General features: G+C 48.7%; 1 protein-coding gene across 2 annotated transcripts in view; it reads right to left on the minus strand.

The window, feature by feature from the left end:
* RSPO4 (R-spondin 4) overlaps positions 1 to 3,111 on the minus strand; it is a 41,558-nt gene extending 38,447 nt beyond the window's left edge. The window contains exon 1 of one of the 2 annotated variants that reach the window (XM_025400438.1): positions 2,955 to 3,111. In XM_025400438.1, coding sequence (XP_025256223.1) covers positions 2,955 to 3,033 — 79 coding nt within the window. In that variant the 5' untranslated portion in view covers positions 3,034 to 3,111. The remainder of the gene's footprint in view (positions 1 to 2,954) is intronic. The other variant, XM_025400437.1, reaches the window with a different exon arrangement.
* Positions 3,112 to 14,600: the final 11,489 nt, after the last annotated feature.

The following is a 14,600-nucleotide window of genomic DNA, read 5'->3' on the forward strand; positions in this document are numbered from 1 at the left end:
GCCTGGCTATTTTTTGTATTTTTTATAGAGACAAAAAATGTATTTTTTGTAGAGTTTTGCCATGCTGCCCAGGCTGGTCTCGAACTCCTGGACTCAAGCTATCCTCCCATCTTGGCCTCCCAAAGTGCCGGGATTATAGGCTTGAGCCATCACACCTGGGTTACACTGTCTATCTCCACCTCTTCAGCATGCTCTAATAAGTCTCACCGCCAAGAAATCTGCTAAACCCAGCATTTCCCAATCTATTTGACCAGAATAGATCCTGTGGCTGCCTTGCAAAAGATGCTACAGGAAGGGTTTATCTAGCTCTGGTCCCCACTCCAGTGCCAATGGGCAACTGAGGCTATGGGTGGGGGACGGAGAAAATCTACTCACCCAAGGTCACATGACACAACTGGGTCAGGGGTGTGACTGAAATCCAAGGCTATCTCCGTCGTATCCAACAAATAAAAGGAGCCCTAAGCCTCTTCTGAAGATGCTAGGCAGGTGTGTGTCCCAGAGGCAAGAGATCAGGTACTGGAGGAGGGATGCCGAGAGCCCCTCACCAAATTGCAGCCATAGCCCTACCTCCTCACTGAGCTCCTGGGGAGGTGGTGGTGAGCTGTAGATGGGGTGGGGGGCAAAAGGGGCAGGATAGAAATTTATCATTTTTCTTTTCTTTTTTTTTTTTTTTTTGTCTTTTTTGAGCTGAGAAGCATCTTAAAGTCTTCTAAACCAGCTCTTTTTTGTTGTTGTCATTGTTGTTGTTGAGACAGAGTCTCACTCTGACACCCAGGCTGTAGTGCAGTGGCAAGATCTTGGCTCACTGCGACCTCTGCCACCTGGGTTCAAGCGATTCTCCTGCTTCAGCCTCCCAAGTAGCTGGAATTACAGGCGCCCGCCACCACACCCAGCTAATCTTTGTATTTTTAGTAGAGACAGGGTTTCACCTTGTTAGCCAGGCTGGTCTCAAACTTCTGACCTCAAGTGATCTGCCTGCCTTGGCTTCCTGAAGTGCTGGTATTACAGGCATGAGCCACCACACCTGGCCTAAACCAGCTCCTCTTTAGATGAGGAAACCGAGGCTCTGAGAAGGGAAGACCAGCACACCTCAGAAGATATCTTCTCAGCATTATGTCAGGCAGATTGGGATTCGAGCCTGCTTTGCTACTCACCTACTGTGCAACCTTGGACAAGTCAGTTTCCTTCTCTGAACCTCGGTTCCCTCATCCAGAAAACAAGCGTCTCTCCCCTCCCTCCACTAGGCCATTGTGAGTAGCCAAGGACACAGTGGACAGGAAATGAGAATGATTAATACTTACCAGCACCCGTTAGGAGCCTGTGTCCTCAGCTACTCATTTCCCATACACACTCAGTCTTGCCCACAATCGTCCTTATGAGCAGGATACTTAAGTAAAAGATGGGTTAATGAAGGGAAAGGGGGTTTGTTTGATTTTTTGGTATTGTTTAGAATGGAGAAGGATCTCAGATATCTTCTAAAGGACCCTCAGATGGGTGAAGTGAGAATTGGAGACGCAAAGTGACTTATCCAAGGTCACTCAGTTGGTAAATGGCGAAGCTGGGATTTGAACTCAGTTGACCTGGCTCCAGAGCCCATGCCCCTAACTACTAAACAAAGGCCATTCACAAACGAGTGTCCCCATAGAGTCCCAAACTCACCCCAGCTCAGCTGAAAACCACATGCCTCTCCATTCCCTTGTCACAGCAAGAACTGGAGCCTCTTGGGCCACAGTCTCCCTGACCCCATCCAATCCCACCTCCCAATTCTCCTACAGCCTCTGTCTGCTTTCTGCTCTGTTTCAGGAGTGACTGTCACTGTAGAGCTTTCACACAAATGGAAGGCCCCAGAGGGCAAGCCATTCTCTCTCATTTTCTCTCCCCTTTATCCTTGCTCACACCCAATGCCAGGGCTGGAAAGAGAGAAGACACCAGCTGGACAATTCAGCAGTTATTTAAACCAGTCTGAGCCTTGGAATCCCAGGCTTTATTAAAACTGGATGACCCCTGTGTCATGAGGATATAGTTGGGATTTGATGAGCTAGGACATGAAAAACCCCTGGCACAGTGGCTGGCATTCGGCTGCTGATCTTAAGAGTGGCACCTGGAGGCCAAAGGGCTGCCCAGCTCAGGCAGGCGATTTGCTCATTTGCTCACCTGCTTACCCTTCTCTGAGGCACAGTCTCTACCAATTCCTGCTCTGCAGGGACAGCCTCCAACCCACCTTCTGAGGATGTTCTGACCCTCACAGCGAGGCTGTGGCATAGGACTCCCAGGTGAGAGTGCATGGGGCCCCTGGTACATTTGTGATCTGAACCTTGGCTCATCTTCCTAGCGGCCTGGGAGGTCAAGATGGAAAAACTAAGGCTCTCTGAGGGGCTGGGCTTCTTCTAGGCCATCCCCTATTAGAATAAATGAACCTGAACTCAGGTCTCAGGTCTGGCTGAACTCAACAGAGGGGGCCACGGAGGATCACTGCCCTCTGGGAGGTGACACCAGGGGTCAGGGTGAGTGATGAGGCTGGGACTGGGGCCTCTGGACTCCCAGCCCAGGGCTCTCAATGTCACTTCCTGGCCCAGTGTGGATGCTTGGGATGACTTCTAAGCCACTGAGTCTGTCTCCTAGTCCCTGTGCCCCCTAGTCTGGCTCTTGAGGCTTCTGTCTCTGCACGGAGCCGTCCTCCTTTCTGCCAACCATGTGGCTACTACAGAGAGCCCTGCTACCCTCTACCTTCTGGGAGAGTCTCCTTGGCCCACCCTGGCTCAATGGCTTGCTCACTGGGTGCCCCGGGCCTTAGTCTCCCCATTTAAAGTGAGGCTGAGACTCATCTGGAGGAGCGAATGATCCAGGGCGCCAGGCACCAGGCAGATGCCCCCTAAGCCGCCACCCCCGGCCTCCCGGCCCCCGGTCTGCCCAGCAGCGCCTGCCCGGCCGCCCTGTCCTGTCACCCCCCGTACCTTGCTTCTTCCTTCGGTTCAGGGCGAGCATGTCCACGGCGTGGGCGACGAGCAGGAGCAGGCAGAGTGGCGCCCGCATCTGGGCAGCCTGGTCCGGGCTGGCGCTCCCCGGGCGGCCCGACGGCCCGGCGGCGGCGCGGAGGGCGCGGGGGCTGCTGTGGGCGCGCCGGGCGCATCCGCCAGTCGCGGGTCAGTACGGACGCCAGGGACCCGCGGTCCGCCCAGAGGCCGGCAGCCAGGTTGAGTGAGGGCGTTGGCGGAGCAGGGGCACTGCCCTGGCGGGGAGGAGCCGGCGCGGCGGGGGCGGCGCGTTAACCAACTCGGGGCCCGGGAGCGCGGGGGGAGGGGCCGGGGGTCGCCCGGGTCAGGGTGCTCGAGTTCGATCTGTCCCGCAGCGCGCGGTCTCGCGTCTTTCCCGCCCCCGGCACTGCCCCAGAGCACGTGTACATGCCCACCGCCAGGCACAGGTACGCAAGCGCGCGCAGGTACAGATGCACGGACACCCGGAGACCCTTACCGTCTCCCGCGCCCTCTCCGCGTCTGTGGTTTTCTTTCCCTCCCCCCAGCCCCCTTTCTCTGTTTGTTCCTCCCTCTAGCCCTTAAGGACCACTCCTTGGCTCCTGCTTTCTCGGTCTTTCCGCGGCCCGCGCTCCCCCGCTCTGCCCCGGACCCTGCCTGGCTGTTCCTGCATCCTTTACTCTTGCTGATGGTCTCTCTCTCAGGCTCACTGTCTCCTCCTAGCTGGGCCTCTGGTTCTCCCTTTTCTCTGTCTCTCCCTTCAACCCCATCTCTCCCCTTCTCTCCTCCTGCAGGGTGGGGTGTTTGCGGGGCTCCTGCTGCCTGGTTTTCTCTCTTTCTCTCGACCCTGTCTCATTCTTTTAACAGAGTCCTGAGCCCCTTCTGGCCACTAACCCTGAATGTTTCCTGCGTAGCCTGCGGGGATCATCTACTCTGACTCAAAGTGACCAGCACCTCATAAATCCGCTTGTGACAGGGCTGGGGACCTGGACTGTGTTTCCTCCAACCTTATCACCAGGACTGGGAGCAGCTGATTCAGTTTAACCCTTTCAAAGCAAATTCCTCCTTCAACCCAACAGCACGCTTACCTCTCCTGTCACTATACCCACCAAAAACAACAACAATAATGCCAGCTGTCATTTGTGAGGCATATATGGTGGGCATTGCTAAGAACTTTACATATAATAGAGTCTTCAAAACAACCCAATGGGTTGGGTTTCTATTCTGAGTAACCCCACTTTTCTGGGGAGCAAAGGGAAGCTCAGAGAGGCCAAGTGACTTGCCCCAAGGCCACACAGCAGGTCAGTGGCCATTCTGGTCCAGTGCCTGTCCCTCTTAGCCACTTCTCAGGCACAGACTCATCAGAATGGAAGGGGCCTTGCGGAGGCCCCAGAAAGGAGGCCCAGCGGAGCTTACATTTGACACTCTCTTGTTGAACAATTGTCCTTCCTTTTTTCTTTTCTTTCTTTGTTTCTTTCTTTCTTTCTTTAGATGGATTTTTCACTCTGTCACCCAGGCTGGAGTGCAATGGCATGATCTCAGCTCACTGCAACCTCTGCCTCCTGGGTTCAAGCGATTCTCCTGCCTCAGCCTCCCAAGTAGCTGGGATTACAGGCGCCTGTCACCACACCCAGCTACTTTTTGTAGTTTTTAGTAGAGACAGGGTTTCACCATGTTAGACAGGCTGGTCTCAAACTCCTGACCTCAAGTGATCTGCCTCCCTCAGCCTCCCAAAGTGCTGAGAGTACAGGCGTGAGCCACCCTGCACAGCCTGTCCTCTTTTTTACTACGTGTGAAGTTTGCCCCAAAAGAAATGGAAGGTAAATGCTGGTACCTCCTCTAGCTCCTTCTCCCAGTGCAATGAGGGACACTTGAAGGCATAGCAGGGGCAGGAGAAACACACAGAGAGTGTGGCAGCTGAAGGTACAGCCCTGGCCTGGCCATTCTTTCTGTGGGGCTCCGAGAACACTGGCAGACAACATGGAGATCTTGGTGGAATGTCAGAGTCAGCCCACCCAAACTGCTCCGTTTCACAGATGAGGCCACTGAGGCTTCAGGACTGGGGGTGCCTAGATTAGGCCACCCAGTGAGTCAAGGACAGAGCTGACATGGGCATCCAGGTATCCCATTATGGTCACCACCATGGCCTGCAAGGCCCTCTTGTTCTGATATCTCTGATCTCAATCTTTCCCACTGCCCCACCCCTCTCTCTTTAGCCTTAGAGATTTCAACTCTTGATTGTTTCACAAACACCACAGGCCTCTCACACCTCTGAGCTTTTCATGTTGTGGGGCCTCTCCATGGAATACCGTCCTATATCCTACCTCCTTCTTCGCTGCCTCTGCTCCAGGAAGCCTTCCCTGATTCTCAGGCCAGGTCCAGTGCCTCCTCTGGGCATCCACAATCCCTTTATCACAGCTCTGATCACATCAGGTGGTAACAGTGGATGTGTCTGTTCTTCCCTCTAAACTGTCATCTCTTTCAAGCCAGAGCCAGACACACAGCGGTGCTCAGAATGTTTGCATAATGAATGCATAAATAAATGAATGGTGAATGAATGAATTCTCCAGATGCACAAGTCTCCCAGCCTGTACGTGGAATGCAGGTACTTGGAGAAACGAGGTGACCCCAGAAGATCAAGCTGTAGGAAAGCGGAGGTCATCCTCTGCCGCACTACCCCCAGTACTAGAGTCTCCAAAGTCCAAAGGGGACAGCTTCCATATGGCAGGGCCAGAGAGGACCCATGTGCACTGTGAATTGACAGCCAGCCACATGGCTCTGCAGGACGAAGCTGCTCACCCCTTTTGAATTTCTTCCCCTATTCATTCCCCACTGCCTTTGCTCTAGCTAGCCTCATGTTTCTCAGACTCTTGTCACTCACCCTGCGGTTTTTGCCATTCTCTCTGCCTGGAAAATCTTGCCCCAGATATGCTTGGGGCTTGTTTCCCCTCGATGTTGCCTCCTCAGAGAGGCCCCCTGTGACCACTCCAGTAAAACGGACCACTATTCACTTTATCCTCTTGTCTTGCTTTACCTTCCATAGTACCTGTTCATGTCTATCAGTTCCTGTTTGCTTGTTTGTGAGTTCCATGAGGACAGGAATCTTCTATTTTGTCCCTATGTGCCCTATACTGCAGTGATTAAGACATACTTGTGGAATGGATTTTTTAAAAAAATGAATGAATGAATAAGCACTCATTCATCCATAGATTCATTGCGGGGCCTCAAGTACTTTCTGCTCTCTTAGGCTCAGTTTCCCCAGTTGTTCAATGGCACAGATGGGATTTTGTGTTCTGTGAGAGCCCCTTTAGTGCTTCCAGAATCGAATATTTCTAGGGTTCTAAGGCCCAGAACTCGGGGCCCTTTCTTGCCCCAAGATGCTCAAAGGATGTTTGGTTCTCTTTAACTATGGGGGCTATCTGAGCATCTCAGCCTGTTATCCAGTTCCCCTACCCCAATACAGGTGCCCAGGGAGGCTAGTGATGCTGATGGCATGCTCCGGGGGGTATGCACACAAGGGGTGTCAGTTAAGGCACCATTGTCACAAATAGATGAAGACAGCTATAATGGCTGAAACACACTAAGCTCATAGCATGTGTTCCTGATCAGCAGATCCTTCTCTGTGGGATAGCAGGAGCTCAGATTCCTTTCAGCTTGTGTTCTGCCCTGTTCAGTACCTGGTTTAAAGCTCATCAAGAAGGGGCAGGGCTTATGGGAAGTACAGAGACTGTCTACCTATGTCCCATTGGCCAGAACTCAGACACATGGCCACACCTACCTGCAAGGGTGGCTGGGAAATGTACTCCAACCATGTGCTAGACAACACACAAGAGGAAAAGCAAGAGTTTGGTGAACATCCGGCCCATTGACCAACGTTGGGCCACCCTCATTTCTTGCCCTAGTCATGCAGTAGCTCCTTCCTGTGTCTGCTCTGACCCCTACAAGCTCTTCTTCTTAAGCAGCCAGAGGACCTGTATCATGCACTGGGTGAAGCCCAAATTTCTCCTCAGAAATGCAAGGGCTGCCTGATGGCCCCTACTAGGGGGCCATCTGCTAGGGTGACCAGCTGTCAGGTTTGCCAGGGATTGAGGGGCTTCCTAGGATGCAACATTGACCTGTGTGTAGCCTTGTAGAACACAACCACAATCAAGATACTTAAATGTAACATCATCACAAAACTCCTTCATGCTATCCATTTATGGCTCCGCCCTCCCTCTCCACTTCCAGTCCTAACCCCTAGCAACCTCTAAGCTGTTCTCCATCTCTGCAATTTTTTATTTTTTTTGAGACAGGGTCTCGCTCTGTCACCCAGGCTGGAGTGCAGTGGCACGATCACGGCTCATTGCAGCCTCGACCTCCTGGGCTAATGCTATCCTCCTGCCTCAGCTGAGTAGCCTGGACTATAGGTGTGTGCCACCATACCTGGCTAATTTTTTACTTTTTGTAGAGGTGAGGTTTCGCCATTTTTCCCAGGCTGGTCTTGAACTGCTGGGCTCCGGTGATCCTTCCACCTTGGCTTCCCAGAGTGCTGGGATTATAGGAGTGAATCACCACGCCTGGCCTCCCATCTCTATAATTGTTTTCGCATAAATATTGTATAATGGAATCATGCAGTATGTGTCTTTTTGAGATTGGCTTTCTTCACTCAGCACAATTTGTTTGGAGATTCATTTTAGTTTTGCATGTATTAGTTATTTGCTTTATACTGCTGAGTAGTATTCTGCAGTATGAATGTAATATAGTTTGTTTAGCCATTCACCCACTGAAGGACACTTGGGTATTTTCCAGTTTTTCATTATTAAGAGTAAAGGTGCCATGCTCACTTGGGTATAGGTTTTTGTGTATCCTCTTTGGTGAAATGTCTGTGCATATCTTTCACACATTTTAAATTGGATTTTTAAATCACTATTGTGTTTTAAGAGTTCTATGTATATTCTAGATAGAAGTTCTTTGTTGGTTATGTGATTTGCAAAGTGTGAGGTTTATGTCAAGGTTCATTTTGTATTTTTGTTTATGTTTTTTGTGTTTATGTTTGTTTATGTTCATTTTTAATTTTTGTTTATTAAGAGGTTCATTTTTTAATTTTTGGTCTGTGGATGTCCAGTTGCTCCAGTATGCTTTGACATAAAAGCTTTTAATTGCTTTTACTCCTTTATCAAAAATTAATTGGGCATATTGGTATGGATTTCCTTGGAGCTGTCTCCTGTATTCCATGGACTGTGTGTCTTTCTGTCTTCCAATACTATACTGTATTAATTACTATAACTGTATAATAAATCTTGAAATTGGTAGATGAATCCTTCTAACTTTATTCTTCTTTTTCAAAATTATTTTAGCCATTCTAGTTCCTCTGCCTTTTCATACATATTTTAGAATAATCTTGTTTATCTCTACTGAGAATCTTGCTGTGAGTTTGATTAGAATTGCATTAAACATGTATGTGAATTTGGGAAGAATTCACATCTTTACTATATTGAGTCTTCCAATCCAAAAATGTAGTATGTCTCTCCATTTGTTTAGATGTTCTTTGATTTTTTTAAATAAATGTTTTGTCATTTTCAGCATACAACTCCTGTGCATGTTTTGTTAGATTTCTACCTATTTCCTTTTTTCTCTCTTAGAAATTATAAACAGTATTCTATTTTAAATTTTGCTGTCCGTGTGTTCATTGCTAGTAGATAGAAATACAATTGATGTTTGTGTATTGATCTTGTATCCTAGCACCTTGCTGAACTCATATATTAGTTCTAGGAGTATTTTTGTAGATTTCTTGGGTTTTTCAACATTGACAATCGTATCAACTGCAAATAGGGACAGTTTTATTTATTTCCTTCTGATCTTTGTGTCTTTTGTCTCCTTTACCTGCCTTATCAAACTTGCTAGAACTTCTAGCACTATGCCGAGTAAGTGTGATGAGCATAGTCATCCTTGCTCCCAATCTTGCCTTGTTCCCAATCTTAGTGGGAAGGCATTCAGTCTTTCACCATCACATTAGATTGTAAGACTTTCGTAGATACTCTTTATCACCTTGAGGAAGATCCTCTCTGTGGCTACTTTTCTGAGCATTTTTTGAAATTATGAATGGTTGTTGAATTTTGTCAAATGTTTTTCCTGCACATTGGTATAATCATTTAATGTTTATTCTTTAGTCTACGGATATGGTATATTACACTGACTGATTTTTAAGTATTAAACCAACCTTTCTTCAATGGAATAAGCCCCACTCGGCCATTCTCCATTATATAATGCTGAATTCTACCTACTAATATTTTGCTGAGGATTTTTGTGTCTAAATCCATGAAGAATATTGGTCTATATTTCTCTTTTTTGTTCTGTCTTTTGTCTGGTTTTGGTAGCAGGGTAAATACCAGCCCCAGGAGCACCAGAAGAACAAGGCTTACCAGAATAGAATTGCAAGGGTTCCAGGCCAAGTGCAGTGGCCTATGCCTGTAATCTCAGCACTTTTAGAGGCTGAGGTGGGCAGATCACCTGAGGTCAGGAGTTCGAGACCAGCCTGGCCAACATGGTGAAACCCCATCTTTACTAAAAATACAAAAATTGCCGCTGTGGTGATGCATGCCTGTAATCCCAGCTACTTGGGAGGCTGAGGCAGGAGAATCGCTTGAACCCTGGAGGCAGAGGTTGCAGTGAGCCAAGATCGCTCCATTGCATTCCAGCCTGGGCGACAAGAGCAAGACTCCGTCTCAAAAACAGAAACAAAAAAGAATTGCAAGAGTTCCAACAATTTTACTGTCATTGGACCTAAAGCCCACAAAAGCAAATGAGGACTCATACGCTACATTTAAACAGGGAAACTGCCGCCTGCTAAAGTAAAGTATGAAATAGGACTTGAAGTCTCAACTGACGCTAATACCAAAATGACTCAGATGTTGAAATTGTCTGACAAGGATTTTAAAGCAGCCATCATAAAAATGCTTTGGCAAGAAATTATGAAATCTCTTGAAACAAATGAAAACACAAAATCTCAGCAAAGACATGGAAGTTATATAAAAGGACCAAATAGAAATTTTAGAAATGAAAAATACCGTAATTGGGGAAAGAAAACTTTGCTAATGGACTCATTAGTACAGTGGAGATGTTCAGTGATGGACAAATACCCCAACTCTCTATTGAATGGCCAGGATGGCCGGACGCCTAAAACATGCCATGCTGTCTCGTGCCATGCTGTCTCCGAGAATTCCCCAGCCCTGCCATGCTGACTTCAGAGGGACTGAGCTTCAGTTGCCCACGGTGCTGTCTGGCTAACCTGTCCTTCATGGGCTGCCTGCCCTTCCTGTTTCACTCCTTATGCTCCACGCTATGTTTCTTGGGATCAATTCCCAAATCAATTTCTTGAACTCAAATCCTTGCCTCAGGGTTGGCTTCTGGCAATCCCAAACCAAGACTCACTCTTACTAATTCTCATGACAACCTATAAGGTTTTGCAGGTAAAACATGGAACAGCACCTAACCCAGAGTGAGTTCTCACTCGTAACTTTCATTATCGGTGCCTCAGTTTTGTTATGTCGAATAACAAACAGAGACGTCGAATCCCCCACCCTCTTCCTCTGGACTTCTTCTTGTTCTCCTTTTAAATAAAAATCTCTACAAACCCACCTTTGTTCTTTGTTTTACCTGTTCTTTCCCGAGGGAAGGCAAACAGCCTCATCCCCGTGGGATGCTCAGGCAGACAAAGGAACTGCTTCAAGCCAGCCACCCCTCCTTCACCAACCCCAGTGGAATCCCAGCCTCCACAGTCAGTTGGGCTGTTGTTTTTTATAATACCAGTGTGAAATAAATTGAAAAATTACCCATAAAATACAGGTTTTCAGCAGCTGGCCTGAAATTTCTTTCCATAAACAAACAAGTTTAAAGAGATGCCTGATGCCACCCGCCAATCCCTCCCCCAGACTTTTATGTCCCCATGTGGCAGTGGAGTCTGCCGGGAGATTTGGCCTCCTGGGCAAAGGCAGGCTGCTGGGGGCCACAAGTCACCCCTAGGTCTTTGGGACTGACTTGTATTTCTCATCTGTGTCTGTTTGCTCCATGAAGAATCCCCCAGACTCACCCCCCAGCTCCTACACTCAGCATAGACTTGGGAGCCAAACTGCCTGGATTTGAATCAGAGATTTCCACTTATTCAGTGTGACTTCAAGCAAGTTACTTAAACCTATCTCTGCCTCAGTTTCCCCCACTGATAATACTGATAATATTAGTACCTACTTCATAGGATTGTTTGTGGATTAAATTAGTTAAATATACATGAAGTTCTTAGGACGTGGCACAAGGCCATGCTGTATAACTGTTAGCTATTATTAGCTGTCCAGGCGGAAGAAAAACTAGGATAGAAGCTGCAGTAGGAGGCCTAGTGACATTCTGATTTTCTCACAATAAGCTTTCTCTGGAGTTTCCTTCAGGTCGTTCACATAAATGCTTGTCCAACACTCTGCAGTTTGCAAAGCATGCTACATCTGCTATCTCGTTTGGATTAACATTTAAGCCATGGAAGGAGTCAGGACAGGGGTTGTGATTATCCCCATTACCCCTAGTTTACAGAAGAGGAAACTGAGGCCCAGTAGGTGAATTGACTTGCCCATGGTCTCAAGAAGGGGTAGAGCCAGGACCCCATTTCTGTAACTTGAGGATCCAGGACGCATCTTGATTTTGTCACACACTGAGAGCAGGTCAGAGCCCTCCTGATCCTGCATTGCACACTGAAGCTTGAACCTCATCCTAGACCACAACATAACCCTGGTGTCAGATGGGGCTCTGACTCCGTGCTTGATCACAGGCTGAAGCCCAGATGAAGCCTCAGTTTCGGTTTGAGTCAGAATTCTGAATCTTGCTTCACACTAGGCCCTGACTCCAGCGTCAGACTGATTCCTGATCTTTGTTATAGACTGAGTCCTAATCCAGGTCCCATATTGACTCACGATCCTGATTCCACACTGTGCCCTAACTCTGGCCCCAGACTGAGCCCCCAGTGGGAGCCTCTAACTTGGAACTCCATCTCTAGCCCCATCCTGAATCTGTTGTATAAATCCAATTGCCCATCTTCCCCAGGCTTTGGTCCATCTACCTGAAAAACAGAGTGGTGAAGAAAGTGCTCAGCACCCTTTGGAGAAAGCCCAGGCACCAGAGCAGAATTTACAATCCACCGCAGGAAGCAAGACCCTCATCTCATCTCCTGTGTTTGCAACTTCCTCCAACTCCACCCCAGCTGGGACAGCCTCAAAGACCCCAGTCCTCCTGACGCCAGAACTCTGAGGAGTTCTATTATTTAGGTGGTTTTCGGTTTTGATTACTTAATACAGTCATTTCTGGTTTTATATTCACAGCTTTGGTCAGCTGGGATAGCGTTTTTCTTCTTCCTGTGGTTAAAGTTGTAACACTATTTCAGACAAAGGAAAAATCTTAAAAACAACAGTGAAAATGTTTTCAAAATATGTTCACAATCAAGTTAATACCTTGGTAATTGGCTGGGGAAGAGAAGGGAAGGACAAAGAGAGATTTTTCATAATGAAGGGACAGCAGGGTGGGGGCCAGCCTTGGGTCTCAGTCTACACAAAGGTGGTAATGGGCTGGGGGAGATAGGGATTGGGAGTTGGACCCAGGGCAGTGGAGGAGAAAAGCTAAGGTCAGGCCTCTAAATGTCCCACTCTGGAGGGAGTTAGCACCTGGAACCTATTATTCGCTGTGTGCCCTTAATTCTGGGCCTCACTTTTTTCGTCTGTGAAATAGATTCAATAACACCTGCCCAAAGAGGACTCTTGACATTAAAAGACAAGGTGGCTGCAAAGCACCCAGCACAAGGCCTGACATTGGGGTGTACAAGTAATAGTAGTTGATGCCATCTTTATTATTTGTATTCATGGTTTGCCAGCCCAGAGGCCGTAGAACCTGGTGGTACAGGGAAGCCTGAGTCAGACAACCTGGATTCAAGCCCCAGTTCTGCCACTTACTACTTATGTGACCTCCAGCAAGTTGCTGAGCCTCTCTGAGCTTTGGTTTTCTCCATAAAATGGTTTGGTTATCCCCATAAAATGGGGATAGTAACTGAGTTGTTGTGAGGATCAAATGTGTGAATGCGTGCAAACACTTAGAACTGTGCCTAGCGCATAGTCAGTGCCCAGTAAGTGTCAGCTACTATTATCTGCTCAAAAATATTTCATGCATACCTACTACGTGCAGGTTGTGAATTGGTTGATTGGTTCTTTTTTCATTACTAAGCACTAACTGTGTGCCAGAGAGCAGTGAGAACCGAAGACACAGTAGCTTCTATCAAGGCCCTCGTCGCCTGGTGGGAGACGGAGAAGGAAAGAAGGCAATGACAACAAGGTCAGGTAAGTTATAAACTACAGGCACAGGGGAGGAGCTGTGGGAGCCTAGGGGCAAGGCCAGAGAAGGGTTCACAGGAGTTAAACATTCATTCATTCAACAAGGATCTACTGAGCACTGGCCCAAGGCTGAGGATTCAGCCAACACCACCACAGGTCCACATCTGGACTTCCTGGAGCTTGCAGCCTAGTGGAGGAGACAGGAACAATGAACACACACACACACATAGATAACATGATGGTGGTGATGGTGAGTGATACGATGAAAACCAAAGCCAGGGAAGGGGATAGAGATGGAGAGACGTGATCAGGGAAGGCTTCTCTGCAAGGTGATGCTGAGCAGAGATTTGAATAAAGTGGGGGAACGAGTCCTGTGGAGGTCTGGGGAGGGCATTCCAGGTGGAGGAGCAGCAGATGCAGAGGCCCAGAGGTGGGCGTGAACCTGGGGTGATGAGGGAGGCAGAGGGAGAGAGTGGAGGGGGCAAGGGTATGTGCAGGAGGGAAGCAGGGCAGGAGTGGGAGCGCAGTGACAAGCCTGCATGTATTCCTAAGGAGATGGGAAGGAGAGGCGGGCAGAGGAGTGAAGGAGAGAAACCAGGAGCTGCCACCTTTGAGAAGCACTGAGAAGAGAAGCAGAGGTGGGTGGGGAGGGGGATGAAGGGCCAAGACTGGTTGGGAGGGGCCCTGCTTGCTGGAAGAGGAGAAGACTGGGGGAGGTGTTCCAACCTTCACAAGCCACAGGCAGCCACTGAGGGACATTAGACAGGGAAGGGATGAGATCAGACCCTGGCATTAGAAAGGCTGGAGTTCTGGGTCCTTCATGCCCTTTGCCTTAATTCTCACAACAACCCATTTCACAGGTGGGGAAAATGGAGATCCAAGAGAGGTTCAGTGACTTGCCCCATGTCACTCTGAAAGGATGCAGATCTGGCTGCTTCCAGCTCCCCCTGCTCCTTGAGTTCCCTGCTGTCTTCCCTGGCCTCTGTTTCTGGGCCCAAGAACTCCCAGCCCTCAGCACCCACGGCCTCCCCCTGGCCTACCAAGTCCTCAGTCACCTCCTTCCTAGAGGGCTCAGCCAAAATCAGACTAAGGAGGAAGTAGTGGGCACCCACCTTCTGGCTTTCCTCAGCCCCTTATTCCTGGGACCAGTTCCCATCTGAGGATCCTTACTGCCTTCCTGCAGTCCCTTGAAACTTCTGATCATTCAGCTCCTGGGAGTTCCTGGGCAAAGTTATCCAGGCCCAGGTCCCCAGCTCTTGACTCTCCTCTCATTCCCTCAGTGGGTGCCCTG

This window comes from Theropithecus gelada, chromosome 10 (assembly GCF_003255815.1).
Source record: "Theropithecus gelada isolate Dixy chromosome 10, Tgel_1.0, whole genome shotgun sequence".
Lineage (NCBI taxonomy): Eukaryota > Metazoa > Chordata > Mammalia > Primates > Cercopithecidae > Theropithecus > Theropithecus gelada.